The sequence below is a fragment of the Paralichthys olivaceus genome, chromosome 7 (genome assembly GCF_024713975.1).
Source record: "Paralichthys olivaceus isolate ysfri-2021 chromosome 7, ASM2471397v2, whole genome shotgun sequence".
In the NCBI taxonomy this organism is placed as follows: Eukaryota; Metazoa; Chordata; class Actinopteri; order Pleuronectiformes; family Paralichthyidae; genus Paralichthys; species Paralichthys olivaceus.
The window spans coordinates 9978985-10006461 of NC_091099.1; the positions used below are offsets into that span (position 1 = coordinate 9978985).

General features: G+C 41.2%; 5 protein-coding genes across 6 annotated transcripts; 4 read left to right on the top strand and 1 right to left on the bottom strand.

Moving 5' to 3' along the window:
* The first annotated feature begins 749 nt into the window (after positions 1-749).
* Positions 750-6484, top strand: fam185a (family with sequence similarity 185 member A). Its single transcript, XM_020078933.2, has 8 exons — positions 750-1311; positions 1470-1579; positions 2298-2390; positions 2876-3014; positions 4641-4682; positions 4774-4869; positions 4955-5089; positions 5486-6484. Exons 1-8 carry the CDS (start codon positions 894-896, stop codon positions 5596-5598), a joined length of 1146 nt encoding a protein of 381 aa, XP_019934492.2. The 5' UTR covers positions 750-893; the 3' UTR covers positions 5599-6484.
* fbxl13 (F-box and leucine-rich repeat protein 13) lies at positions 6156-23392 on the bottom strand. Its single transcript, XM_020078929.2, has 21 exons — positions 23113-23392; positions 22477-22583; positions 21602-21689; positions 21409-21476; positions 17084-17238; positions 16569-16678; positions 16394-16492; positions 15486-15581; positions 15254-15389; positions 11719-11771; positions 10979-11079; positions 10381-10510; positions 9826-9924; positions 9503-9623; positions 9262-9424; positions 8941-9060; positions 8728-8851; positions 8555-8635; positions 8123-8257; positions 7462-7625; positions 6156-7387 (listed from the first exon to the last, which is right to left on the bottom strand). Exons 1-21 carry the CDS (start codon positions 23176-23178, stop codon positions 7198-7200), a joined length of 2406 nt encoding a protein of 801 aa, XP_019934488.2. The 5' UTR covers positions 23179-23392; the 3' UTR covers positions 6156-7197.
* Positions 9995-15141, top strand: LOC109624350 (leucine-rich repeat-containing protein 17-like). The gene is made up of 7 exons (XM_020078932.2): positions 9995-10440; positions 12085-12253; positions 12338-12814; positions 12967-13181; positions 13908-14063; positions 14480-14621; positions 14706-15141. Exons 2-7 carry the CDS (start codon positions 12123-12125, stop codon positions 14986-14988), a joined length of 1404 nt encoding a protein of 467 aa, XP_019934491.2. The 5' UTR covers positions 9995-10440; positions 12085-12122; the 3' UTR covers positions 14989-15141.
* Positions 18132-22634, top strand: LOC109624353 (uro-adherence factor A-like). Of its 2 annotated transcripts, none has more exons than XM_069528609.1 (6): positions 18132-18330; positions 18411-18469; positions 18552-20791; positions 20947-20983; positions 21061-21111; positions 22403-22634. In XM_069528609.1, the coding sequence occupies exons 1-3, from the start codon at positions 18314-18316 to the stop codon at positions 20780-20782; spliced, it is 2307 nt and encodes a 768-aa protein (XP_069384710.1). In that variant the 5' UTR covers positions 18132-18313; the 3' UTR covers positions 20783-20791; positions 20947-20983; positions 21061-21111; positions 22403-22634. The 2 variants fall into 2 exon arrangements, with proteins under 2 accessions (XP_069384710.1, XP_069384711.1); XM_069528610.1 differs by having other exon boundaries at positions 22406-22634.
* Positions 23393-23482: 90 nt separating the features above from the next.
* armc10 (armadillo repeat containing 10) lies at positions 23483-27137 on the top strand. Its single transcript, XM_020078934.2, has 6 exons — positions 23483-24007; positions 24164-24309; positions 24450-24584; positions 24722-24898; positions 25000-25071; positions 25261-27137. The coding sequence occupies exons 1-6, from the start codon at positions 23749-23751 to the stop codon at positions 25510-25512; spliced, it is 1041 nt and encodes a 346-aa protein (XP_019934493.1). The 5' UTR covers positions 23483-23748; the 3' UTR covers positions 25513-27137.
* The last annotated feature ends 340 nt before the right edge of the window (positions 27138-27477 follow it).

The following is a 27477-nucleotide window of genomic DNA, read 5'->3' on the forward strand; positions in this document are numbered from 1 at the left end:
ATGCTTTGGTTGCAGTTGCTCCAACCAAAGGTAGAAATAAATACAGACCTAGGGAATTATAACAGATAAAAATACAAAATGTACGTTACAAATATCGAACAAAAAGAAGCATGTAAAATATCTGCTTTATACTACATCATATATAGAAAGAAGCTGAATAACAACATCCAACATATGCATAGTATAATATATTTTATCATCTATTGTGTTAATAAAGGCTAATAATGGTCTTACATTGGGCTCTGCTCATTATATCAGGTCTGTATTACATGTCTCATACTTCTAAATTAACTTTATATAATTAACTTTATATTTATGCTGAGACAAACTGAACAATGAGGGTGAGCAAGGTGGACTCAACCAGGAGCCAGCAGCAACTTATGATTTCAGAAAATGACTTTAATTGTTTTCATTATTGACAATTAACAAAGGCCATCGATGTTCAAATAGGAAATTATTAATGATCAAAAAGTAAATTTTACCCCTAAAATAACAAACAAATGCATAAACATGGTACGGACGTTATTGTTTAGTCACAAAAACATATTGTGTTTGTTTTAACAACAAATTCTACTTCATTCTTTTGATTGTTTGATTGTTGTTTCATATTTTTGAACACTTTCTTTACACCCTCCAGAAGAAATGTATTTATCTATTCATCATTTTTCATTATTCACTCACACCAGCACTGAACATAACCAGCTGCTGCATCCATGTTTGCTCAAATTGTAAATGTCTCTTTTATCCTGAAGAGCTCCAACAGGAAGTCTGCTCTCAGAGTGATGGAGGTGACCATGCTGTCTGAATGGCTGCTCCCTCAGGTCTCTACTTTGTGTTGATATTAACTTGTGACCGTGTAAAGTGTGGATGAGCTGGTTCATCTCCCGGGAACCATGATGTTCTGGAGCTCAGCAGCTCAGCGGGGAGGTGTGGGACTCCTCCGCCGCTGGTCCCTCACTCTCCCCCGGTGTCCTCTGCACACCTCCCGGTCCTTCTCAGGCTCTGTCCCCGCTGAGTGTCCCGCACACGAGGGGGCGCAGCCGCCCCTGAGGCGGTGGGATCTGACCGTCAGCCCCTTCGGCTCGGTGCGGGCTCGGCTCTCCTGCAGCGTCTCCATCCACCCGCTGGACCCGCACACCTTCCCGGAGGCCGACCGAGCCTTCGTCACGGTCCACGGGGCGGAGGGCGAGCAGGAGGTCGGTCTGGATCACTTACACGTCCGGTACGATGACCGGAGCCGAGAGCTGCTCATCTCTGCAGAGAAGGTGAACAGCAGCGTGTCCATAGATGTGGCTGCTCCCATTAAAAGCAGTGAGTGTGAGGTGATGAGTCAATGGAGGAACATATACAACTATCATCTTTCCCTGGATAATAACACGTGTGTGTGTGTGTGTGTGTGTGTGTGTGTGTGTGTGTGTGTGTTTGTGTGTGTGTGTGTGTGTGTGTGTGTGTGTGTGTGTGTGTCTCAGATCTGTTCATTACTACTGAAGGACGAGGCAACGTGAGTGTAATGAAAATGGAGTGCGACATCTGCAAAGTGCAAACACAGAGAGGAAACTGTTTGCTGCATTCTGTCAAGGTGGGTGGTGGCATGAAGCAGACACCAAGGATACATGGAAAACACACAGGGAGGCACCGATGTGGTGTTGTTGTGCACGGTTTGTTTCTTAATGGCTGATATCAGCAGTTATGTGATATTGTAATATTGATTGACATTTAGGGAAATCAATTGCTTCAAAAACAACATCCAAAACAATAACAGCATATGTCACAAAAACTTACTCTCAAGTAAACCCAGTGGGGCTGTGTGGGTTGCAGCTCCTGGCATTAAACAATCAGAGCTATTATTTTAAATGGCACATACTCCCTCAACAGACTAGAACTTTATTAGAGGAAGAAAGAACAAAGAAAACACAGTATGTCAAACAAATCAAATTTCTGCTCAGTCCAGATAACAATATGAAAGGCAGCGCTGTTGACATATGACATAAAGACATTCCAGGTCTTTTCAAATGTGTGTGTGAAAATTCACCACCTCTTTAATCCAGTTTGTGTGTGAAGGTGGAGCTGGGGATTTCCATTTCAACAATATCAATCTCCCAGCTAACAAAGTGGTGGATGCTATCATTACCTTATTAGCTGAAGAGATATTAAGCGAGACGGACGAAACTAAGCAGCTACAGCATCATTAGACTCCTCCTAGTATCATGGGCCCTTGTTCCAGTATGGGGGGGGCTTGGTCTTCAGAGTGACTTGTCCTGCCGGCTCCTCTCACTCTTTTTTTTATTGTCTCTCAGGGTCATCAGGTGGAGGTGCAGTCCAGTGGAGGACATGTCACAGGTGTGGGCACCATCCACGGAAATGTGGACATCAGGACGCGTGGAGACAGTGTAAGGACGAGTGTGTTTTTACTTGGTACTGGTTGGTCTCACACTCAGCAGACATTAGGGGGCAGCAGCAGCCTGAACACACAATCCATAACTGTCTAACTATGAATGCAGGCATGGCTGTCTGTGTGTGTGTCTCTATCCTTTAAATGTCTTAACAATTGCTTGTCCGATGGACATCAAACTTCCCGGGTGTATTGCTTAGGATCCAAACAAATGCAGAGGCAATTGTGAAGTTATTAAATAAACAGTTCCTGAGAAAATCAACAGACAGATTTTCCTCCATTTATTTTAAACTGTAAACTGCGCTTGCTGTTACCATGGTTAACTCTCTGATAGTGTCCCTGACGACATCTTGAAAGGTCTCGTTCCAGCATGAAGGGCACAGCACTCATTTGTCCACATGTGTTTAAAAAGCTCTGAGTTTTATGTTTTACCACATCACCTGCCTGTGGCCTCGTGCAGTGATGGGTTGCATGTGTTCGCAGGCTGTGGATGTCAAGAAGCTCCAGGGCACCAGGATGAATGTCTCAACAGAACACGGGCCTCTGAAGGTCAAAGCCATCTACGCTGACTCCAGCTGCATCTCCTCGTGCTCAGGCAGAGTACAGCTGGGGCATGTGCACGGTGAGCTAGCAGTAGCATCCACCTCTCATCTATATAAGCATCTATAAAGTGTATAGTATGTGTATATAACCTCAACTGTGCTGTTTGTGTGGTCAGTGCTGCAGACAGTGAAGCAGGAAGCATGAAGTTTACTCTATTGCTGCGATGAGTTTGAATTACAGTTAGTACTTTGACTCTACTACATTTCAGAGTAGTTTTCACTCCACATTTATTCGACAGTTATTGCTACCAGATATTTTTTTGTTTTGACATGCTATCTATGAAATGTGTACTTAATAACACAAAAATGAACGAATACACACAACAAAGTAAAACACAGATTAGAACAAAACAAAAACAGAGAAGTGGGTTAAGGGTCAGAAAAAAAGTCCATGGACACTAGAGGTCGAGGAACGTCCAAAATAAACATCCCAGATATTAAGAAACTTGGACTGGGAGCCTGATTTCAAGGTATAAACAGGAAACCATGTCATTAAACCCTTTTAATAGCAAGATTTCCACTTTCTTAGAATAACCCTTTAAGCTGTGATCACACCAAACATGAGGGTTTGTTTTCATGTTGGAAGGAAGCGTCGTCAAATAATTAGAGATATTTAGAATTTGAAGATTTTACATACTGAACACAGCAAAAAAAAGGAAAGGCCTTACAAATATAGTTTATCTATCACTGAGTTGTATTTCCTTTAAAAATGTATAAGATATAAACCATGTGAAAATGTCAACTGCATTCCAATAAAACAAATCATTTTTGGGAGTTCAACATTTTTTCAAGAACACTTTGACATAAGGACTGAAGGAGGAGGAGGAGAAAGAGGATCCTCTCAACTTCATCTCCAGCCATTTGCACCAATAATGATAAAACACAGCTAAAAGGTGCTTGCAAGTTAAAAATGTGAACAGTGCGAAACCATTCAAAGCAGTTTGAAGATCTCACAGCATTAGACAACATTAGAGCACAAATAGAATACAATTGTTACAAATCAGAAAATAATTAAAAGCTGAATAAAGAAAAAATTATAAAATGATTTAAACAGTTGTTAAGATCAAGGCTATAATAAAATTAGATAAATAAATAAAAGTTAAACGTTAAAATATCCTGTCGCTGTTGGAGGTCACTGTGACATCTGGGACGACAGAGTTCATGTGGTGCAGTGTGACACATCTGTGTTGTGTTAAACTGGTCGGTCAAGCAGGGCTTTGGTATGTGAGGAATTCTGGGCTCTGACCCAACAACGTCCATTTAACTGCAATGTGCTCACAATTACTGACGTATTCTGTACTTGTTTGTTTGTTCTGGATGCGGCTGTAAAACAGGTTGGTTGTAAAAAAAACAAACACCTATTGTGGGAAGAAGTGATGGAATGAGAAAGACAAACAGCTCCATGACACGATGAGAAGAATGATGAGTGCATCATCTTCGTAGAATTTTAATCTGTTCCTCACAGTATTGGGCCTCACATCAAAGAATGCATGGAAACAATTATCCTGTAAACTTCAGGTTTATGATACAGTAAAGTATGTGTCAGAGGTCGTGTGTCTCTAATATTCCACGGTCTTAACGTCTCTGTTTACCTATAGTTTACTTTAAATGATCTGACAGCTCGTTATGTTGTCTTTGATTCAAAGGTGACGCCTCTGTGAAGAACGTGTCTGGAGATACAGTCATAGGTGAGCAGACTGATTACACAATCTCTTTCGTATGGTTTCTATCAGCAGCTGCTGAAAAGCAAAACACGTGAGGCTTGCTTTGCTTTCGCAGATGGTTCAAATAGTTCCCTGGATGTTTCCTCTCACAGCGGAGGCATCGATGTCTATGTGGGAGATGGCGGCAGTGCTGAACTCCACAGTGAGGAAGGTAAACACACGGTTTGAGGAAAATATTCATTTGATGAACCCTAGCTACCTTTTGAGTCGTACTCTCATTCTCCTGTCGTACGCAGGAGCGGTGTGTGTGCGTGTCCCATCCTCACTGAAAGCCGGGGTGGAGCTCTGCGGAGCGGAGGTGGAAATCCTCCCAGATGTTGTCCTGGATGGAGCAGAAAACCACACAGCTCAAGGCCAAACCACAGTTACTGGTAAACCATTATTAGTTTTCATGACATTACACTTTATTTTATTGTTCAAGAAAGAACGAGGATCTCCGCCAAGGCAACAACAGGCTCCTTAAGTTCAAGCTGCTCCGCACACACTCATAGATATCAGTCCTATAAAGGTAGAATTTTTACAATCAAGATTTCTACATTATTTCTTGTGAAATTCACAAAAATGTAAAATAAAAAAAGAAAATACTCATAACTAGCAGAAAAACTAAACTGGATCTGTCCCAAATTTTAATGGGTTATTTCCAAGTTTCGTGGAAATCTGTCCAGTAGTTTCTGCGTTATCCTGCTGAAAAACACAAACAGGGGAATTAACTAAACCCTTAACAACCACCTTTCTGTATCTGTTACATCCTCCAAATATTCTCTCAGGTTATCTGAATGGAGCGTCTCCAGTGGACCGGTGGGTGAAAGCTCGGGCAGACCGAGGATCTGTCACTCTGAAGACACAGAGCTGGTTTGAGTCGTTGAAGCTGGGGAGCTGAGTTGTGACTGACTTCACACTTACAGACAGAGACCTTTACCTCACTGATGAACTCTCTGCTCAGGATAAACTGTTAATGAGGAAATGATATCTATAGTATTTAACAAATGTTCTCTATGTGTTAAAAACCAGTGTACATACAGTTTCCTGAGGGTGGGGAGTGAACTGTGTAACTTACAACTGGTTTGTTATTAATGATAAAATATTAACTTGAACAAGAAATCTCAGTTTGTGACATTAGCATCAAATGTCTTCACTGTCATATTTAATTAGTTACAAAATATATTTTTTTAAATCATGCCTATTATTGAAAGTTAATAAATACAAAATGTTTATCTTAACAATTCATATTTATATCTTTAAACATATTTCCTAAAATCCTCTTTGCACATCCCAAAAGAGCGTCATGCTAGTGCCTCAAATGAACTATTCAACTATAATGAGCTTCATCTCAGTGGAGCATCTTAGATGTCCCAGAATTAGTTTTCACATGAAACAAATCCACACACTGTTAAACAGTAGAATTAAAACCAAGTGCAAAGCAAGACATCAAGGTTGTAAATTAAAAATGCATTATTTTAATTTAATAAGCATAAATAACTAAACCGTTTTAAAGGGAACAGGAACAATAATGTGTACACAAACACATTCACTGGAAAAACAATTACAAAGATTTGAAATATATTTAACAAGCTCTGAAATGTTACAAATTAACAATGATAAAGTTTTGCAACAACAAAGTATAAAGCTACACAAATTATTTTATATCAACAATAGTCATGTCTTAACACCTTAATATGGCTGAATTCACTGGCCACCGCAGCATCGCCACCACACTGCATTCACACTTTGGATCATCTGTAATAAATAGTTCTATCATTAAATCATTAAGTCTAGTGATTTCTGAATTGTGGCTACAGCTCAACTGTGTGTTTCATCACTATGTTTCTTTTAACAAGAGCATTTTATACTAAGTTTGTCAATCTGTAATATGGTTAGACTGACACAGATCAATATCACCAGCTAAGATGTACAGTGAATATGATGCTAAAATGATGTAGGTAAGCTTTTTTTTAAAACTACATCCACTTAGTTGTTACAATTGACACGGAGATTTGTGATGGCTGGCTGAACAAAATATATGTGGAGCAAACGAAATGCATGCATACAAAATAAATTAGCTGTATTCCAATGAGAGAAGTATATCATATCCTACAAGGAAAAATGACGCCTGAGGCAAAACAGTCATGTAAAAACATAGAAAAGCATCAAAGAGTCTGTGAAGTATTTATGTGGAAGACAAACTGTCATCTGCAGGATGAAACTTAAGACCGCAGAGTAAAGCATTCCAATGTGAGGAGCTGATGAAGTATAATGTGTCAGGGAGGTGGCAGATGTAGTGCTATGTCTGAGATTGTATCCAGACAGAAATGATAAACTCACAGAAGGTGAAGCTGATAACATTTGAATGATTATCTCCAATGTTGGTTTGTAGAAAATGCTTCTTTCACAAATATACGATGGAGTGCTGCCGCTGTGGTTTGATTGACAGTGAGGCTACGTGAGGCTCTCTTTTTATAAAGCACTAATAGAGATCTGTTTATATCCTCTCTGTACTCGCTGCTCTTGTGATCACTGAGTGCTCCACCACTTCCCAGGTGTTCTCAGTCTTGATGGGTCTTGTTACTGGATGCAGAACTTTGCCTGTGTTGCTTCCAGTCCTGTATGGAGAGAAGTCGTTGCTGTGCTCCCAGTGTTTCACACGAGGCCGCAGCTTTAAGGCGGCCGCCCTGAGGGAACACACATTTCTCATTAAACATCCTCATGCGGGACTTTGCGGCACTCTTTGAAGTTTGTGTCCTACTTGGAGATGTTGCTGCAGCAGGTCATCGTGACGGAGCAGAGCGGGGGGCAGATCCTTTCTATGAGTCGTAGCGTGCGATCGGTGAGAAGCACGCAGCCGCTCACATCCAGCTCTCGCAGGTACTGAGATCCGCTTGTCAGATACTGCATCGCCATGTCTGTCATCTGAGGCGAGAAGAGGAAACAAGAAAGTGTGGACCAATGAAAACAATGTGAATAAAGAAAGATGAAGGGCAACATAACATACGTAGCTCTCTTATGTTGACTTTGAACTACAATGACATTCAGTAGAGTATTTCTCACACTTGAAGATATCAGTTTTCTTAAATTAAATCAAGATCTATGACAGGGATCTGCCCCCTGATAGGATCTGCACCAAACGAGTTCTTCCCTGAGCCGTACCACATACTTCTTCCAAGTTTTGTGATCATGCATCCAGTAGTTTTTGTGTAATCTTATTTCCAAAAAAACAAACATAAAACTCCTTAGTGAAGGTAATTAGAGATCCACCATGTTTCAAGCTCCTGTACATGCGCTTCATTTTTCTTTACATGAAATGACAAAAGAAAACACAATAGACATTAAAAAGGCTTTAATAGGAAGTGTTTTTGTGTGTGTGTGTGTGTGTGTGTGTGTGTGCACGTGTGTGTGCACGTGTGTACCTTGGGACAGCCTGACATCCGCAGTGTGACTAGACTCCTGCAGTAGAATGAAATGGCTCTAATGGCCAGGTCAGACAGAGCGACGCAGTGAGACACATCAACACGTTCCAGATCTCTCATGTTCCTGCACAGCTTCTGTTGTCGTGGGGGAACAAATGAAATGATGGAGAGATTTTTGATGAAGGTGAACTGATGCCATGTAGGTTAATGAGAAACCACATCTCCAAGAAGATGTCACATCTACATGTTCACATCTGTTTGTGGCAGAAACAGTAAGTGAATGAATAATGACTTTCCTGAAAACTGCCTAGAAAACAAGTGGTTATGTTTATTTCCTGTCAAGGGTCGACATTAACAAACACTGGAGAACAAAGTAAACTGACTCATCAAAACGTGTTTCGCCACGTGTTGAAACTCTAGCTGGATTTATACCTCGATGCCAATATCTGTGATGTTGACACACTCTGCAAGGACTAACTTCCTCAGGCTAATGTCCTCGATGGCAGCCAGCCCCTAAAAAAAACACAAAACTACCAAGTTACAGACTGTTCAACACAAGGGTCCTTATGTTCTCCAGGAATGTGTGACTGTAATCTAAATGATACCTGATCCTGGATGTTGCAACCGCTGAGGTCAAGAGAGCAGATCGAGCTGCCACTCAGCCACTCCAGACTCGCGTCGGTCAGTTTCACACAGTAACTCAAGTTGAGGTGGGAGAGTTTACACAACCTGATCGATTGTACACAAACACAAAAGAACTGCTGTGTGACACATATCAACAGACCATTACAAGGTAAGTGCGTAGTGTCTTTGTCTACCTTTGTGCGATCCTCATGACAGACATGTCGGTGAGGAGCCGGCAGTGACTGACGTTCAGCTCTCGCAATTTGGCGACTGAGGAGCCTATAGTCAAATATTTGATCCCAGCATCACTCACCCTGAAACACACACATTTACTTCATGCAGCTTATGACATCACAGAAACTTACATAATGTGCACTGTGCACCTGTGTACATAAAGCTTTGGTTTTAACTGCATTTTATTTGACTTAAAGCTTTTTGTATTTCGCTTCTCTGTACTTTGTCTGCTACTGTGACAAATTCATTTCCCCTCGATGCTTCATGTTGCAGATACACACTTGTTGCAAAGCGAGATGTCCAGGTACTGCAGGTTCTTGAGGGTGGCCACAGACTTAAGGCTGGTGTCAGTCATTCTAGGACATTGTGCGGCGTGGAGTCTGTGGAGGCCTTGTGAGCTGCTGCACAGAGCCTCCCAGCTGACGTCTGAGAGCTGGGAGTTCCCTTAAGACAGAACAACTGTATCAAGATTGTAGTATTTCATGTGTTGACCTCAGGCTCTAGGCTGCAACATGACCTCACCCTCTGTACTGAGAGTCTTCAGCGTGGCTGCTTCACTGATGGCTTTAAACGCTATGTCGGAAAGATGATGAGCATCCAGAAGAGAAATGGCAGATAGACAGCGACATCTGGCAAGTAGTGCCTATTAGAGATGAGGGATGATCCAAACTAAGTTTAAAGGGGTAAAGGGGTTAAGGGGTTAAGGATGTGTGGTCACACAGTTATGCATGAGCTGACTTAGTAAATTCTTTTCTAATTTATTCCTTATTTTCTGCCGCAGCCGTTACAGAGCTGGGAAGTGAAGACTGTGTGAAACCTGAGATGTAAGAAATGATGAAACTCACCAGGACACAGTTATCGGACAGTGTGGGCATGTCATCAATCACAACTTCTCTAAGTGAAGGGCATCCAGCTGAAAGGTATTTGAACCCGTTTACAGTCATCTGGGAGGAGAGAGGGGAAAATGTGTGTCCACGTTGGAATCTGAATCATTTTCCTGGATGCTGTTTTCCTCAGTGCTCACATTCTCTGGGCCCCATAAAGTGAAACCATACATCTGGATCCAAACTAAATGAACGCACATTTCCAGAGGAGAGTGTGTTTTATGTTGCTGTGCATGTGTCTTATGTTATGGAGTGTGCACATCTTGAGTGGGTGGGCCAGAGATGATTGTGTAAACCCAACCCTCCACTGGGCCACAGCTGCCTTTTACTCTGCTTCTCCTTCACTTTTCATCCATTCGCTTAAAGTGCTGAAAGAGTACAAACAGGGGAGAGCCAGAAACGAGAGAGGAGACACGTGTGAGCAGAGAACAGGGACTGGATCTATCCAAGACAGACTCTGCATCCACAGTTGAAGCTGGGACTATAAACCAAACCAAGAGGAGAGCAACAACTGACCTGAGTGCAGCCGGACAGATTGAGGTGGATGAGACTGTGGCAGCCCTTCCCTGTGGTCAGGTACATAAATCCTTTGTCTGTGAATCTGTAGCAGTAGGCCAGACTCAGGTATTGAAGGTTGAGACAGTTTCTGTTCAAAACAGATTGTTAGATTCATTTATAAGAAACAAATGATTTGTGAATATAACAGATGTTTTTATGTTGTTTTTAACAAAATTCTGGCATGGGTCAATGTGAAATATATCCCAAAACATTTTACACAACACTGCTACCCATGGGAGAGAGAGCGAGAGAGAGCCAATGACTGCAAACTGTTGTTTCACTAATCTGTCGATGATGCAATCACACAGTCTAGCCAACTTTGTTGTGAGTTCCACATCTGTTCTAAATCGTTACAATGGCTGTACACACTCTGCTTTCAGACGTGAAATAAGACCCAGCAGGCTTCTTTTTGGTGGACAAACACAAATGGGGATAATTCTGGGATCTAAAATGACAGAGGCTAGAAAAGATCACTGTGGTACACAGTTGTGTATTAGAGCACAACTCGAATCACAAAACCTAACGCCTGATGGATTTACCACATCTGGAGTTTTACCTGGACAGTTCTCTGAGAGTTTTGTCTGTAACAAGTGTGCAGGAAAGGTTCAAGTAGAGCAGGCTGGGGCAGCCTTCGACAATTTCCTGAACCATTGTATCCTGTTAAAGAGCAAGGGGTCAAGTTTTACCATCACCGCAAGAAAATCAATCACAATCAGTGGTGCATTAAAAAAGGATTTATATATTTTTGGTTTTCATGAGATGGAATAAATGTATAAATAATACAAGGAATAAAACAACTTAGAACTGCACCACATTTCACACCCTCATAGATATCAGTCTCTTTAGTCTGATTTTCACTAAGATCCCTAAATTATTCTGAGGGAAAATGGTGAAGGTGTTGGAAAATCGTCTATTTGACAATGTTAAAGAAAGTAATAAAAGACTTCTTGATCCGGATCAAAAGCACCCTTTCAACAAGTTTCGCAGAAATCTGTCCTGTTGTTTTTGTGCAATTTTCCCTTAAATCAAACAACATGCAAAACAACAGACAGAGGTGAAAACATAACCTCCTTGGCCCAGGTAAAAACTTAATAAGATACCGGACAACTGCGATCTTACTCTTATCTGTGATTTTCTTCTAAACATTAACAATGAGGACATTTTTGTTAATTTATCAATACTTTATCAATGTTAAATTGTTGATAGTGTGAACAGTAATATTTGTGATGGATTTACTTATAGATTTAGGATTTTACCACCATCTAAACATTATGGTCTTAACAGTGCTTTACTTACTGTGACATTAAAACACTCTGATACATTGAGCTCCTGGAGATTTCTGCATTCACCTTAGAAAAAACAATATACAGAAAAAGAGTAAAGAGCAGATAAACAGTTGGTCCATTTCTTTTGTAAATACATTTTTTCTATGAATATGATGTAGGTTGTAATGTGTTAAGTGATATATGACATGTATGATATATAGTGGTCTAGTTTTAAAGCTGTACATACATTCCTGGACGGCTATGATCTCTTATGCAATGTGTAGCCTCTGTGTAGGCAGCAGCTTTCTTTCATCAACAACAACACTGCTGACCCATTGCTTTTTTTTTAAGCCTGTTTTTTTAGACTTTTTATCTCAAACTTGTGCTTTGGCTCCAGCTCTTCTAATTGAAAAGACAAACCCTGCAGAGCTGAGGATGCACATGACCTCTAGTCTCCTCTTCGCCTTCCTGCTCTTCCTCCTGCTCCCGAGCATCGACATGAAAAGGTCAGGAAGAGGAAGAGGAAGAGGCCTCAAAGGAGCGCGACACAAACTCACACACGACAGGTATGGATTTAGTCTTCACTTCATTCCATTTTTCACAGACTCATTATAATTTCTGAACATGTCTTTGTGTTTGAACACTGTCAGGGTCAGAGGTGCTGGGCGTCACAGCAGATCAGGCCCCTCCAGGCTTGTGCCACCCGACTGCTCAGAGTCAACAGAATCCGGAGACGTCTTTGTGGACTGTCAGGAACGACGTCTCTCCTCCGTTCCCAACGCCCAAACCTGGTCCAACGCACCCAAGCACCTCCTTCTAGCACGCAACCGGATCAAAGTCCTACGTGAGGGGACCTTCTTTGGATACGAGAGTTTAACTACTCTGGACCTGCAGCAGAACCGGATCTCTTCAATTGAGGATGGGGCCTTCCAGGGCCTGGTGCAACTTAAAACCTTGCTGCTGCAGCACAATAATCTGGAAACGCTTAATGAGGAGGCCCTCATCCCCATGCCAAACATCCGTTACCTGCGTTTATATGATAATCCCTGGAATTGTCTCTGCCCAATGGACAGTCTTATAAGCACCCTTCAGGTCCCAAGCAACCGCAATTTAGGAAAATATGCCAGGTGAATGTTTACGCCAAGGATGATGATAGAGTGTGATCTACTGCTCTGATCCCAGAGGCAAACAAGTCATCACTGAATCCCAGAAAGAAAATAAACTGCCTCCAAATATCACATTTGATTGATTCATGGCTCAACTGTATTTCCTTCTCTAGGTGTGCAGAGCCCTTCAGGTTTAAAGGCAAGAAGCTGAAGCAGATTGATCCTCAGTTGCTCTGTAAGGAGTCAGACCTGACCGGTGTCCCACAGGGCGACCAAACGGACACCCCAGGCCCTGTGGAGCCGGCTCCATTTCGCAGCAAACCAGACATAACCACAACTTGCCACACCTACATCTTCCCCCAAATACGAATGGACTGCACGAAACGAGGCAAGTCTGTCATCATCTTATATTTGTGTTAATATGGAAGATTAACTGTAGCCATGTGTTTTGAGGTATAAAATTCAGCATGTTTCATATGGATCAGAAGGGTTAAATGAAATATTTGTGTAAGTCAGCGAGTTTGTTTGCTCATGATGAAATATTACTGTTGCCTGACTGGAATGAATAAACTTTAAATTCTCTAAAGAAGCTTAAGGGCCAGACACAGAGCTGGCAGAGAGACACATCTGGTTTTGGCAGGTGTTTTTTATTCAATGTTATATTGCTCGCTTCCTCCACATCTGACCGAGTCCATGTTAAAGTCATTTGTCACCTCATGAACAACTTGGAAAGCACCAGCTAAACAAAGTTTGGCTACTATTTCAGAACAAGTCTGTTGCAAAACATATAGAGGCATTTTAAATTTTACTAAGAATAGACTAAATCAATTTTACAGCTATTTGTCTCCTACTGGCAGGAGGCCTGGACATTAGTGTCAAACTCAGGTCGTGGATAGAGGCAGAGCATATTTCCCAGCGTCTGACTGAACTCACAGCACAAAACTCAACTTGATGTCTCAGAGCAGTCTTTGGATAGTATAGAGGAAATATTTTTAAGATATTAAGAAAATTAATTGGGAGCATATGAATGCAGTTAAGTTATTTATTGGCAGATGTAAAATAATCAAATGTATATGAGGACCCCCTTAAGTAACCTCATCCTCTGTGTGTCCAGGTCTAACTGAGGTGCCGACAGGTATCCCAGAGGACGCTGTTCATATTGATCTGTCAAACAATTCAATCCGTCATCTGAGAGCCAAAGATTTCCAAACAGCCAGGGGCCTCAGATTCCTGAACCTCAGTAATAACAACATGGAGCACATCGACAAAGGTAAAAAACCTTATGTGTGTTGCATTATCATTACTGTAAATCTGAGAATCATTATCTGTGAATGAAATATGTGGGTCACATTTGAACACCCATACAGCAGCATTTTAAACCATGAGAGCATGTTACACAACTGCTGCTGACGTTGTTCCCCATGTGTTGTTTTTAGAAACATTCTGCTGTATTTGTGCAGAGCATACGTTTTGAATAGTGAGTAACAATCATCAACTGTTTGGCTACTACTGTATCCAAGTGATTCAGGAATAAACTGAACATGAGCCTCTACAGTCCAATCTAAGTTTATTGCACCACTGACTTTTACTTTTCTTTACTAAACAGCTATAGGACTAAATGTTTTGTGCTAAGTGAGGAACCAGTGGATGCTTTGCCCATGAATCTCTGTCTTGTCTCTCTTGTAGCGTCTCTGTCTGGGCTGCTGCACCTCCATGAGCTGGACTTGTCACACAACAGCCTCCATTTTGTCCAGTACGGGGTTCTCGAAGACCTTTACTTCCTGTCACAGCTGAAACTGAGAGGGAACCCTTGGGTTTGTGACTACAGGTGGGTTCTCCTGCTCAAATCTGTACGAATTGAATTAGCCACAAATGCAAATCCTCATTAAGAATCTGACTCCATTTTCCACAGCATCCACTACATGGTGTACTGGCTGCGTCTGCACCCAGGAGTGAGGCACTCTGGCCTTATCTGTCGCTCCCCTCCTGAACATACAGGGGAGCGGGTGGAGGCCTATGTGCAATCCTACAACAGAGTGTGTCCAAAGGACAGACATATCAGCAGAATAGACCAAGAACAAACGGACCCTGAGCTTTGGAACACACCGATGGAGGCGCAGGGAGAGCTGCAGGAGGAGCTGGAGCCCAGACACTTGAGGGTTCCACAGAAATACACAATCATCAGACTGTCCTGAAAATAAAACCTGGACCCTGATTATTTTTTGTTTCCCTTACTGTCATTTCCTTTCAATATTATAAAACAGTCTGTATCAGATGGAGAAACTGTATATTTCAGTGCTGCGTTTATGTGTCGTCAGTGTAATCAAAATATACGATTTGTCAACTTATTCACTGTCTTGTAATTATTACTGTTAAATCATGATCTGCAATGCACACACAAGTGAAACCTGGATATTGCTCATGACAAAAAAAATGTATGTTAAGATGTAGAAAACTCACTGATGCATTTAAAGCTGGGCCATGTCAGTGATGTGCAGCCTCGCAGGTTAAGATAGATCACAAATGGTCGGTAGTTCTGCAGAACTTGTTTCATTGTGCTGTCGGTTGTCCAGTGTTTCTCTACAGAGAAATTGATCTAACAGGGATGAAAATGAAGAAGCATTTATACTCCCCCTCCTATGATTTAAAACATTTCCATTAATTAAATACAAGAATCAATCTCTGTACAGACCTGACTCCACAGTTTGCTGGATTGGATGATAGTTTTCCATGCACAACAAACCTCAGCACAATTCAACCTGTCTCGCAATTCTACATACTGAAAGATCTGAAAAAAATGATGAAACCACATATATGATAATGCTGAAAGAGGAGAGACATAATTTCCTATTGGCCTTAAGATTTAAGCAGATAACACTTCCTCTGTGTCAGGCATTATGAGAAATATCCACAAATCAGTGCAATTAAATAATTTCCACACTGACCCTCTGACTGACATTTGGTCCATATGTTTTTAATTTCACATATCCAGCCCATATCCAAACTCTGGCCAATGTCAGGGTGTCCAGATGTGTTTTTTTATTGCCACTTCTGGCACTGCCACTTTGCAAGGCACAGTGAACAAGCAGCCCTTTTCTCTCGCTCCAAACATAGGCATGCTGGAACATTATTTATTGTGAGAGGTGTTGGACAGAAACTCCAGAGCAAACAAAGCCAAAAAATGCTCTCGCATTTCCAGCAAATGAGAATCCAAAGCAAACAGAGGCTACAACACATCAGTGTTAGAAGAGACGGGAAGTAAGAAGAGGTTTTTAACATATTTATATATAACATATTTTATCAACATCTGCTGGTATGAAATTACTTCAACAATTACATAAGATTTAGAAAAATATTACAATGAATATACAGGAAACTATAACTCTGCAACATCTCTACTGTAAACATCGTCCTCTCTGTGCAGTTGGTAGGTAAACTACAACATAGCTGGTGGTGACTGACTTTGATCAACTGGCCTCTCAGACACTGGAAATATGTTTATAGTGAAGTCCACTTTGAGTATTATGTAACAGGTTTGTATGATCTCATCATACTGTGCGTGTCAACTTCATGAACACTGTGAGGTTTAAGATCAACTACCTTCAATGAGACGCTGCTAGGGAGCATGGAGAGTCTGTCACATTCTTCTCTAATCTGGTGGTCTCTGTTGCAGATTTCCAACAAACCCATATCCAACTTCTGCAAGAAGCATAAAAAGACAATGAGGAATGTTGCTAGAAATAAATATTTATTATCAAATTCCACATAACAGTACCTTAAAGTATTCTTTTGTTCTCTTTGACTCCGCTGAAACATTATGCCATGCAGCTATGATGCGTTTAAGGCGACCAGCGTTTACAAGTCCCTCCAGTTTCTCAACAGCAGCTTAGTTGGAAAGAAAATAAACATCTCCTCAAGTGTTTGGAATTCTGCAGGTTTTTTTTAGCCTAGGATAACATATGAGCTAAATTATAACAAAAATCATGATCACAAAGTTGCATTTTAGAGAATCTTGAGACAAATTTGGATTTTAGCATTAGAGCCAAGTCTCAAGAGTTTTAATGGTGAATGTAAAGGGGACAAAATGAGTCACAGGAGTGGGTGTTTAAAGCGGGGGAAAACTTATTGACAGGAAAGACTTTGAGTTTGGACACATTTCTTTACCACAGCCCTGTTTTCTCTGGCTAAAAAATGAGAGTCACAGTTTGCAAAAACAGTCAGTTCACATTAGTTCAGCCAACAGCCCCCATGAATATTCTTTTCACACAGAAATACTTGTAGGTCACCTACCGGCCTGTTTCTTCTTGTGTAATTTTACCCACTTCAACCATTTGGTGACTGCAGTCCGCTGGCATCTCCTCTCAAAGTGTTTCATTGTCACGTCCATCTTCAGAGCCAGGTCTGTGGTATCTCTCTTGCTCTGCACAGTGAAACTCTGCCACTTCCTGTGGACACAGGTCATCATTAATTCAGAGGACGTGCACAGAGACAGGCTGTCTGGAGCTTGCATCAACTCAACAGGACAGGAATCAGCAACACTGAAATAAAACTCATGGATTAGTTTGAATCATTATGTCAAATAGGTTTATGCTGAGGATTTTCTCAGCTGAAGCAGGTTTGGACATTCAGACAGAGCCGAGTGTTCGGTTGTTCAGAGGGAGATGACTTAAGAGGTGAAAGGGAATCTGTGAAATAGAATATCCTAATGCATGTGCTCACTTGTTAACAATGATCCAGAGAAAATGTTCAACACTTTCATTCACATGTGTCAAGGTTCTGCCTGAAGCTCCACCTGAGTCACTCTCTCTTGCTACAATTCAAAGAGTGAAATTGTGATGGGTGAATATAATTCTGTAAACACAGGTTTCAACATCCTAATTGTTCAATTGTTGAGTTGATATTCTGCATTCTTAACATTCATCTTGAGTTGACGTGCTGTAATCAGTTGTTGCAGCTACTCGGCAGGTAGTTCATGTGGGGAGAAAAAGAGAGAGAGAGGAGGGCAGAGTGGATGAGAATGTGTTCAGACATCACTATAAGTTATGAGTAAAACCAGAGGTGTTGGACTGGATACATAGGAGAGTAAAACGTCTATACTTATCTTCTTTTTTTTTTAAACTGGATGTAGCCACAATACACTTTTACAAAGTCTTTGTATGACTCTATAATTTAAGAATTTCTATATCAGGATTTATATGAAGCCATAAAAAGGGAGGCAACAGGTGTTTTTAAACTACCTGTAAGTTCCCAGATACATTTCTGAATTTATATTAGAGATATTTAAGTCTTCAAATGTCCTTCGAAAAAATGCTCCACTGCCCGTCTAATTGGGTTTTCACACAGCACCAGCTGCTGCAATCACCTCACTGCAGTCAGAGTCTGAAATGTTTGAGTATCCTTCCCTGATCTTTCCCTGTCATCGTCTTGCTGTCAAACTTTCTCTGGAGAGGGACAGATCAGAGCATGATTGATTGTTACCTGGTCTGGCAGATTTGATTTAATAGTCTGCGTCCTGCTGCCATGGATCTTCTGTTTGGGTAAATAAGACACAAGTGTGTATCTTCGATTAAATTTGTCCCATTTGAAGTTATTTTGTTCTAACTTCATTGTTTTTCAGGGTTTCTCGGATTTGCACTCTGTTTTTATGGGGTTGCATTTGTTTTCCTCCACAGAAAGGTAAGTTTTTATTTATTTTTTGTATCATTAGTCACAGCTAAGTTCAACCACATGAATTTAATGTTTGTTTATTTCCTGATAGGTTGCAACATTGCACATGGCTACTATGTCCATGAGAACCCACAAACCTCAAACCAGTTTCACTCTTTAAACACAGAATTGAAGGATACAACACAGGTTACGGGGGAGCAGAGCTTTGTTTCTCCTCAGAGAGAACCAGTTCATTTTGATGTTACCAGCCTTGGTGAACACATGGTGCTACACCAACCAGACTCAGGACAGGAGCAGGACGAATATTATGCGGTTTCCTCTCCTGCTGTGCAGAAATATGAAAGCACCCAACATCCTTTTGGTGTTTTACTGAAGCAGCACACACCAGAGACAACTGTGGAGGGCATCAGCTTCCCAACAATCAAAGATTTCAGACGGTTCATAGAGACAATGAAGAGCTCCTATTTAAAACCAGGAAGCGACTCAAGTAGACATTTTCAAACTGCTCGAGAGACGATGAAAAATGAGTTGACTTCTGGTGCTGAAATGATTAATGGAGAGTCTTCTATCTCTAATTCTGTGCAGGACGGATCTGCCCACGATGACCGCAGTAAAAATGTAGTCTGGAGTGAACCAGATGCCAACGACCACAAACCAATGAGTGAAAGCCTCTCTTTCTTTAATCCTGTCGACTCCACTGAAAGTGTAATTTCTCCCAGTGGTTATGACGACCAAGAATCTGGATCCAGCTCTGCTTTCTACTCGCAGAATCATTTAGGAGCCACAGAACAGGTTTTAAGTGATTATGGAAGTTTGGCCAATGATGGCATTTCTGGGGAAAACCGTGATATTTTCTCAAGTGCTGCTGATGTGCAAAATGAAGTTCAGTCAACAAGCCACAACCTCCCTGAACAAAAACCTCCTAGCTATTTCTTAGGAGGGTCTCATTCTTTCAGTGGCCATGTGACTGCATCACCTGTCACAAACAGCCCATCTCGAGATCTCAGCTTCTATTCAAGTAAGAAATCCATTGTAAAACCTCTAACCTCTGAGAAAACTATGACACAACCAACATATTCATCTCCCAGTGGAGACTCTTTAACTGGGTATCAACAGAGTATTGATTTCCAAAGAGAAGAGCAGCCCAGAATGACTGAAGTTGATGTCTTGTCTCTGCAGAAGCCTTTGAATTCCTACGGTAAAAGTATATTTGTTAGTGCACCAAGAAGTCAATTCTACATCCCAGATGTATCCAAACACAAGGAAATACCTGCCAAATTATCTCTGGTATATAAACCTACTGTTGGGAAGGAATCAAACAATATAAACTCTGCTCCCATCATCCACCTGCCTGTTTCCAACTTTCACCGTTCACCTCAGAGGAGTAGCAGCCATGTGGGTATTGAAGCAAGTGAACCTCGGGATCAAGTGTTTAGCATAAAGCAGCCACTCAGATCTTACCTGTTCAGTGTGAAACCTTCCAGCTCTCAAGAGTCAAGCAGACATGATGGCTATCTCCCAAACCAGAGGGTCAGTGTTTCCCATCCGTCCATCAGTGCTCAGGCAAAACCTGAAATATCTGACCTGTCCAACGAGAATCTTGTGTCCGCCATTCAGGAACCAAAACAAATGAATGACTATGCTTCTGTTCCACCTTCTAATGGCTTAGATTCCACCCAGAGGGGGATCTCATCTCAGATTAATGATGTTCATGCAAGTTATCCAACGAATTCTCACCCAAACTCAAAACTAAAAGTCTTTTCAAGACTATTTGGCAATGAAGCAAAGTCCAAGAACTTTGAAGTCAGGGATATAAGTTCTGATAGGTTTCTACCTGGTGATACACATGGTACTAAAAAAACCCAGGACTCCCGAGGCGTTTCTCTAAATGGTGGATCTGTGAGTGATACCACTGCTGACCCTCTGCATACCTTCACACAACCAACCATTGTGCAGAAGCATCCAGCCAACGTGATCAGAGAGCCCAGCACCAGGGCCTCCCGCCCCTCTAAAACACTGTCCACATCCAAAGTGTCAGCTTCTATCCCCAGTGGTGTCTTTTGGAGAAAAGGTGGAAACACAAAAAGGCTTCCTCCTAAAAGAGGCACCAAACAATCACCAAAAAATATGAACACGTATGTTAAGAAGTCAAGAAACAGCTATGTAAGGAGCAAAGTATTTCTGTCAAACACCCGTTATTCACCATATCAGCACGTTGAAGACAAGACCGCTAAAGACCAATGGAAATCTGACCCAAGACAACAAAGAGCACCACTGTTTGAAGGAGGTGGAGAACCGAGGAAGAATCAATACTTTCAGTGAGAGAAAATGGTATGCAAAAACTTTTAAATATTTAAATGTAAACATAACTGCAGTGCTTATAACTAGAATCATTTGATTTAAATATGAAGCTGGAAATATTTGGCACATCTTGATGCTGAAAATTGTGGCTGTGATTTTTCTTTTTTCTTTTCTTTTAATTGTAGGTCAAACCACTGATTGGCAGAGAGTCCTTTTGTTACTGTAAGTGTTCCTACCACAGACATGTGTTTAATTCTCAAACTCCTGAAAACTGTTGAACATTTCTTTGTTTTCAATAGGATCTGTTTCTATGAATCACAAGTTGATATTTCTGAGAAGTTCCATGTAAGGTGAGTTTCATGGCCCTCTTCATTCCCTCTAAAAAAAAAAAATCAGAACTTGTGCTGGTTTTGAAGTCAACATACATCATATGACAATAAAAAATGATCTCGTTTCATATAATGATCAATAATTTAGTTGTTACATCACTCTATTTTGGGCACTAATTCTTATTTATTAGTGCAAATAATATTTAATAATTGTATTTATTATCAAATGAATTTACAGAACATGTCCTATATTATGATATGCATCTTTGTCTGGATATGATGTGACCTATATTGGAATGAGATGCACAGATGGTCTACCTGAAGCAGGCGCTTGTTAAACTTTTCCTGTAGCAGCAGTATGCCTTCTCCAGCAGACTAAAGGACAACTAGAAATGAATACAGAACAGCAATTATTATAAAAGCACTGAAACCGTCTCATTTGAATCCAAGTGATTTGTCTGAGATTTAACTTTACTTTCAGTGGCATGTATGCTAATAAACCATACTATACCATGTCATCTGGATCCATGTAGACGCCCATTGTCCTGCTTGTCAGAGAGGATGCTGTCCACTGTTCTACATCAGTAACAAACTTGTGCCTTAAAAAAAGTTGACATCAAGAAAAGATAATGATTAAAACTGAATGAGTCATGCCTTTTAAAATGACTAAATGTGCAATAGGATAAACTTAAATGGCTAAATAGCTGGAAACAGGGAACATGATGCAATTACAAACACAGTGTGATTATTGAGAAAATATACTATCTGCAATTTCATTTGTTTGTTTTTTATACATGCTGTTCCTTTCACTGAATGTATTTTAAGTGTGAAGAGATTGAATGTGTGTGAAAACTGGTTTCTTAACTTAACTTAACTTAAACTTAAACTTCCTTTATTGATCCCACAAGGGGAAATTCTTTTTACACTCATGTTTTTTTTTTTTTTTTCATTTAATACATGCATTAACCCACAATCCCACACACACACAGACAGGGCTCAAAGACATGCATATTTTGGAGAGAGAGATGGTAGAGTGATGGGCAGCCCCCAGGAAAAGCGCCCTATGAGCAATTGGGGGGTACGGTGCCTTGCTCAAGGGCACCTCAGCAGTGCCCAGGAGGTGAACTGGCACCTCTCCAGCTACCAGTCCACCTTCCATGGTTATGGTCCATGCTGGACTTGAACCGGCCACCCTCCGATTCCCAAGCCAAATCCTTATGGACTGAGCTACTGCTGCCCCACAACTACCCAGCTACTGCTTCTCCACCTCCCTTAATCTGTTTTAATGACCCAACTCGACTTTCTCTTGCAGCAGTAAAAAGTTGGGAAAGTGAGCCACCGTGTGCTCGTCTTTAGAAGAGTCACAGGAGAAGGAGGTGCACCTACCAGTCTACATCCTGGAGATGATCCTGTCCGTAGAGGGCCACAAGAGTGTTCTTCAGAAACTGTATTGGATCACTGGGACATGACAGACATGAAGCTGTCAGCAGGGTCTGTTGTCGAGGAGGAATATGATAATAAAGATTAAAACTTGTTGATCAAGATTGATGAAGATTCAAGTCATAATGGTTCTCAAAGAGAGATGGTCATGTGTATAACGTACTGAGGAGCTGACCTCAGGGCTGTGATTACCTGTAATGTTACTGTCCACATTTCCTCTTAAAGGTTCAGTGTGTAGAATTTAGTGATATCTAGTGGCGAAAGTTGCAGCTGAATATCCCTAATCTCTCCCTCCCTTTCCAAACATGACAGAGAGCCTGCAGTAGCCTTCAGTTGTCATAAAAAGTATTTAGTTTGTCCACTTTGGACTACTGTAAAAAAACAAAAACATGATGGCCTCTGTAGAAAGGACCTGTACAAGTATATAAATATAAAGGGCCCAGTCTAGGATGAAGAATACAATTTGAACAATTTAGATGAAACACACCAGTGAAAACATCTCTACGATTATTTTATATTCAATTCCTGTTTATTAATCCCTTTCGCTTAAATCTTACACACTGGACCTTTACAATAACTGACCTTAGATATTTGTGGCAGGCAGTGGTTCAGGTCGCTCAATTCCAGAACAGGCTTTGTCTTCGCCATCTTTAATCTGTCGATCGACAAATTAAAAATATTTATCACGTTAATATTTCGTCACATTCCGCATGGTCCTGGAAACCAAGCGTTGCCAGGTAACAAAACAAGTAACGTTAAAAGTTGGCCAACAAATGACTTTAGATGTGCAAAGTCCACATTGTAAACATTTACTCTATCGGTTTTAATTAAAATGTTTGAGTCAAATTAAAAGGAATTCAAACTACTTTATGAATGTATGTTATAAAACTAGATTATATATATCGGGTTTGTTCATACCCTCATACCCAATAACTCCGCGAAGGTTTTGGTCGGCCACCATGAGCCGCCCGGAAACAGACTGAAACATTGTTGACAACTGTAGCTTGTCAGCAAACCTCTCCAGCTCTCACAGCAATGGAGCCGTCTACGTTACTTTATCTGGGTTATGTGTAGGTTCCAGTGGTAGTCACCAATGTTTGCTAACTAATGAACCGGGTTAGTTAGCAAGCGAGTTCACAGATTCGACTCCTAACGCTTCTGAGCCTCTGTAGCTTGACGTCAGTTAGCTAGCAGAGCTCAACTACAGTTAGCAGCAGCATGGGCGATGGCAGTATCACTCCCCGGCTCGGCAACATGAAGGCTCTGCTTGGGATCGTTGCCGGAGCTGGAGCTTCCTACGGGATTTACAAGCTTATCAGCGGAGGCAACTTCAAGAGGAACAAGAAAAGCGCCACCGGTGAGAGCCCTGCTGTCAGGAGCAGTCAGCCCGGGGATGGTGCCCCCCAGCCGGGCAGCCTGCTGGCTAAAGTGTCCGGACTGGATGTTGTGTGTCCACGACCTGCGGATGCTGCATCAGGTACCCAATGATATGAGAAATTATTAATACTTAACACTCACACTAACCAGTTTATATCTGCTCTATCTTATGTTTGTTCTAAATTCCCTGTTTATAAACTAGTAAACCACATCTCGGTTGTCGTCATTAGGTTAATTGGCTTATGTTGCTCTACAGGGGGCATCATCCACCAGTCCCCTGGAAACCTGCAGCCCCAGCACCTGAAAATGCTGCTGTCATGTCTGCAGAGCAGCAATAATCCCTCTGACAGATGTCGGATTCTACTCACGTTAGGAAACGCTGCTGCCTTCACTGTGAATCAGGTACTGTAACAATATGCTTTCTCTAAAACCTTCTGCACATCAACTTGCTGGTTGCTTTATGCCTATAAAGAGTCTGAGTTGTCTTCATTTATCTTCTGTATTTCTTTCTGTATCACTTTTTTTTATCCCTGATCCTCCAGAACCAAATACGGGAGTTTGAAGGGATTCCTATCATAGCTGGTTTCCTCTCAGATCCCACTGCAGAGGTTCGAGTGCAGACTCTGACTGCTTTAAATAATCTCTGTATGAACATCCAGAACCAGGAGCAAATAAAGGTTTGTTACCATCCTGTACAGCATATATCATGCAGTCTAATACTGCGATGGGGTTTGCTTGTACTCATGTACAATCTTGTATATTCATTTCCAATTTTTGGGGACAGACCTGTTTCACTAAAGATCTTTTCTTGTAGGTTTATGTGCCTCAAGTGCTGGAACTGATAGAGATGTCCCCGGTGAATTCCGACCTTCAGCTTGGAGCTCTCAGGCTGCTGACAAACCTTTCAGTCACAGACAAACACCAACACTTGCTAAAAGGATCAATTACACTTTTACTTTCTCTTGTTGTTGTGAGCAATGAAGTATTACAGGTAGGTAGATGATGATATACCATTTGTACGTCACTGAGATAAAATAATATGGTGGTAAAGTTGTGAGTACATCCGCATAAGTGAAGTATTTTTTGTTTCAGGTTCAGGCTTCTAAGGTCCTTGTGAATTTATCCTCTAATCCAGATATGATGGATGACATTGTTCAAGCTCAGGTAAGGATAAAGGAATGAAAAATTAAATCCTAATCCTTTCCAGCTTAGTTTGCATGTCTATGTTTAAAGTTCATCAAAACAAAAGTATTACATAATTCAACATCACATTTGTTATCAAACTTTTGTGAAAGGGCTCCAGATTTATTAGAAATGCTAATTTGAATCTTGTTCTTGTTTTTTTTGCTCAAGGCTCCAGCTTCTGTTGTGCTGCTATTTGACGCACGAACAGCCCCTGCAGTGCTTCTCCGACTGCTGACATTTGCGGGCAACTTAAAGGCCTGGAGGCCCTCGGTGCAGGTAGCAGAAGAACTGAGGCGGAAGCAGGACTGCCTGTTCCGAGTCATGCTAGATGAATCCTCCCAGCTCCACAGCAGGCTGGTCCAGCTGCTTTCACACCCCGATGGGGAGATTCAGGCCCACGTGGCTCGTATCTTAACATAGACTTCTCTGTCTGCACTCCTCACCCATGCACAGCTTTTGCTTCCACACACTTTGCCAAAGCCATCAACTTATCACCCTTGAATTATAAATCTGTTGACATTAAGAGCAGGCTGTGTAGCTTCCTGTGGATACTCAGCTTCCACTCCCACACACATTACCTACTGTGTTCCCCAGATCAATATTATTACCACACAAAACTAAATGATCAGTTCCTCCTCACCAGCCACTCCCCCTGATTTACAGTTACTTACACCAGGATTAATTGATGAGCAATGAGTGAGCAGGAAGCACAAAAAGCCTTTATTCAGTAGAGTATAAAGACAGGCTAAACCTTCTCCCTGTTTTCTTCCTGCCGCCAACACACTGTTTTCAATCAAAGCTCCACAGTGCCCTTCCTTCTTAGAACCTCTCCTTCCTTCTCTGAAGATCTTTTCCAGGTGAAATTTCTGAACCTAAAACCACTGCCAAAAGTTTTCTAGAGAATGTGTCAGTGTGACCTGTGAAGCATGGCCCAATACACCCTCACGCCTGTGGTTGAGAGAGACACTTGTTATTGAGAGAGCTGGTTTCTTGTTGCACTCCTCAGCATGCCTTGAAAACACCAATGAATGGGTGTACTACAGCTCCAGTCCTTGTTAATCTAACGACATGTTGGATTTAAATATTATGTTCTTACTTCAACGAAAGTAAGATATTTTGTCTGTTTATTTAATTTGAAAAGCCACATCATGATTTGAGGAAAGCCAAAATGAGCTTAAACCTCAGTGGAGATGGTCTCACATTCTCTGATTGTATGACAAGAAAAAGGGTCCAGTGTATGAGGAAGGTTTGGAAGTTGAATCACTGCCTTCACTGCATTAAGAAAAGCTACCTGACGTGTTTATGGTGCTTGGTTAGAAGGCCACCTGAGTAAACCTTGTACACTAACCACAGCTGCCTGTACTCGGATACAACCGGTGATATTGAATGTCTCTACTGGCCGACAACCACCTGCGAATCCTCCAGGGAGGAGCTGGAGGAAGTTCTGAGGGAAAAAGGATGTCTGGGCTGTTACGATTGTTTTAAAGTTACACAACTTGAATGGTTGAGAGGTCAACAAAGCAGCGATGACAATAGCTGCGATTTCTGTTCGTGAAAAATGTTATCCATTTAAAACTAGCTTCTTGAATGACAGCAGTGATTGAATTATGAATTAAAGCCTTGTTATGTTAGGTTGTGCTCTTACTGCAATAAGACAGGTCCCAAGTGATAGATCCACATTTTTAGCTGCAGGACTGAAGCTGTGGACACATCTGCTCACTTGTATTCACAGAAAGGAGGAAGGGTGAAGGTGCATACCTCTGACTTGCATGAAAAGTCTCAGAATATGAATGTTTTTATGGCATGAGTCGCTCCAGGTGTATAAATGCTGCACATTATTGATGTTTGGACACTTACTTTATCTTCACCCAAATCTAAAATATCTCTCAGGCAATATAATTCTACTAGAAAAGATAGATCAGGAAAATGTTGGTTTACTTTTGACCTAGATTATCATATTTATTTAATGAAGTTGGATTTTACTGATGTAATGAGACGTGTATGTGAGTTTGAATGGTTGAATAAAAACACCATGATGAAAAACACTTTTTATTTCTCATGTTTAATCATATATATATTAAACATTCACTAAATACATGGGAAATGGGGCTGAGCAGGGTTTTACCTCACGTTTGACACCTGAGAAACAGAAAGAATCTGAAGATTTAAGGTTCTTATGGTGGCCCATATTTCTTTTGTACTTTTTGGGCCATATTTAGCATTTACCACATTCCCATCTAGATTACACCTTGTCTAGAGCACCAATGTTTGCTTAAAAAACGCAGACATCTGGATATTTGAGCCACATTTTCAATTTAACAAATGCGCCACTTTAGGCTCAGATCCTTTTTGTTTGGGCCCAAGAAGACCAGAAGTGCTGCATCA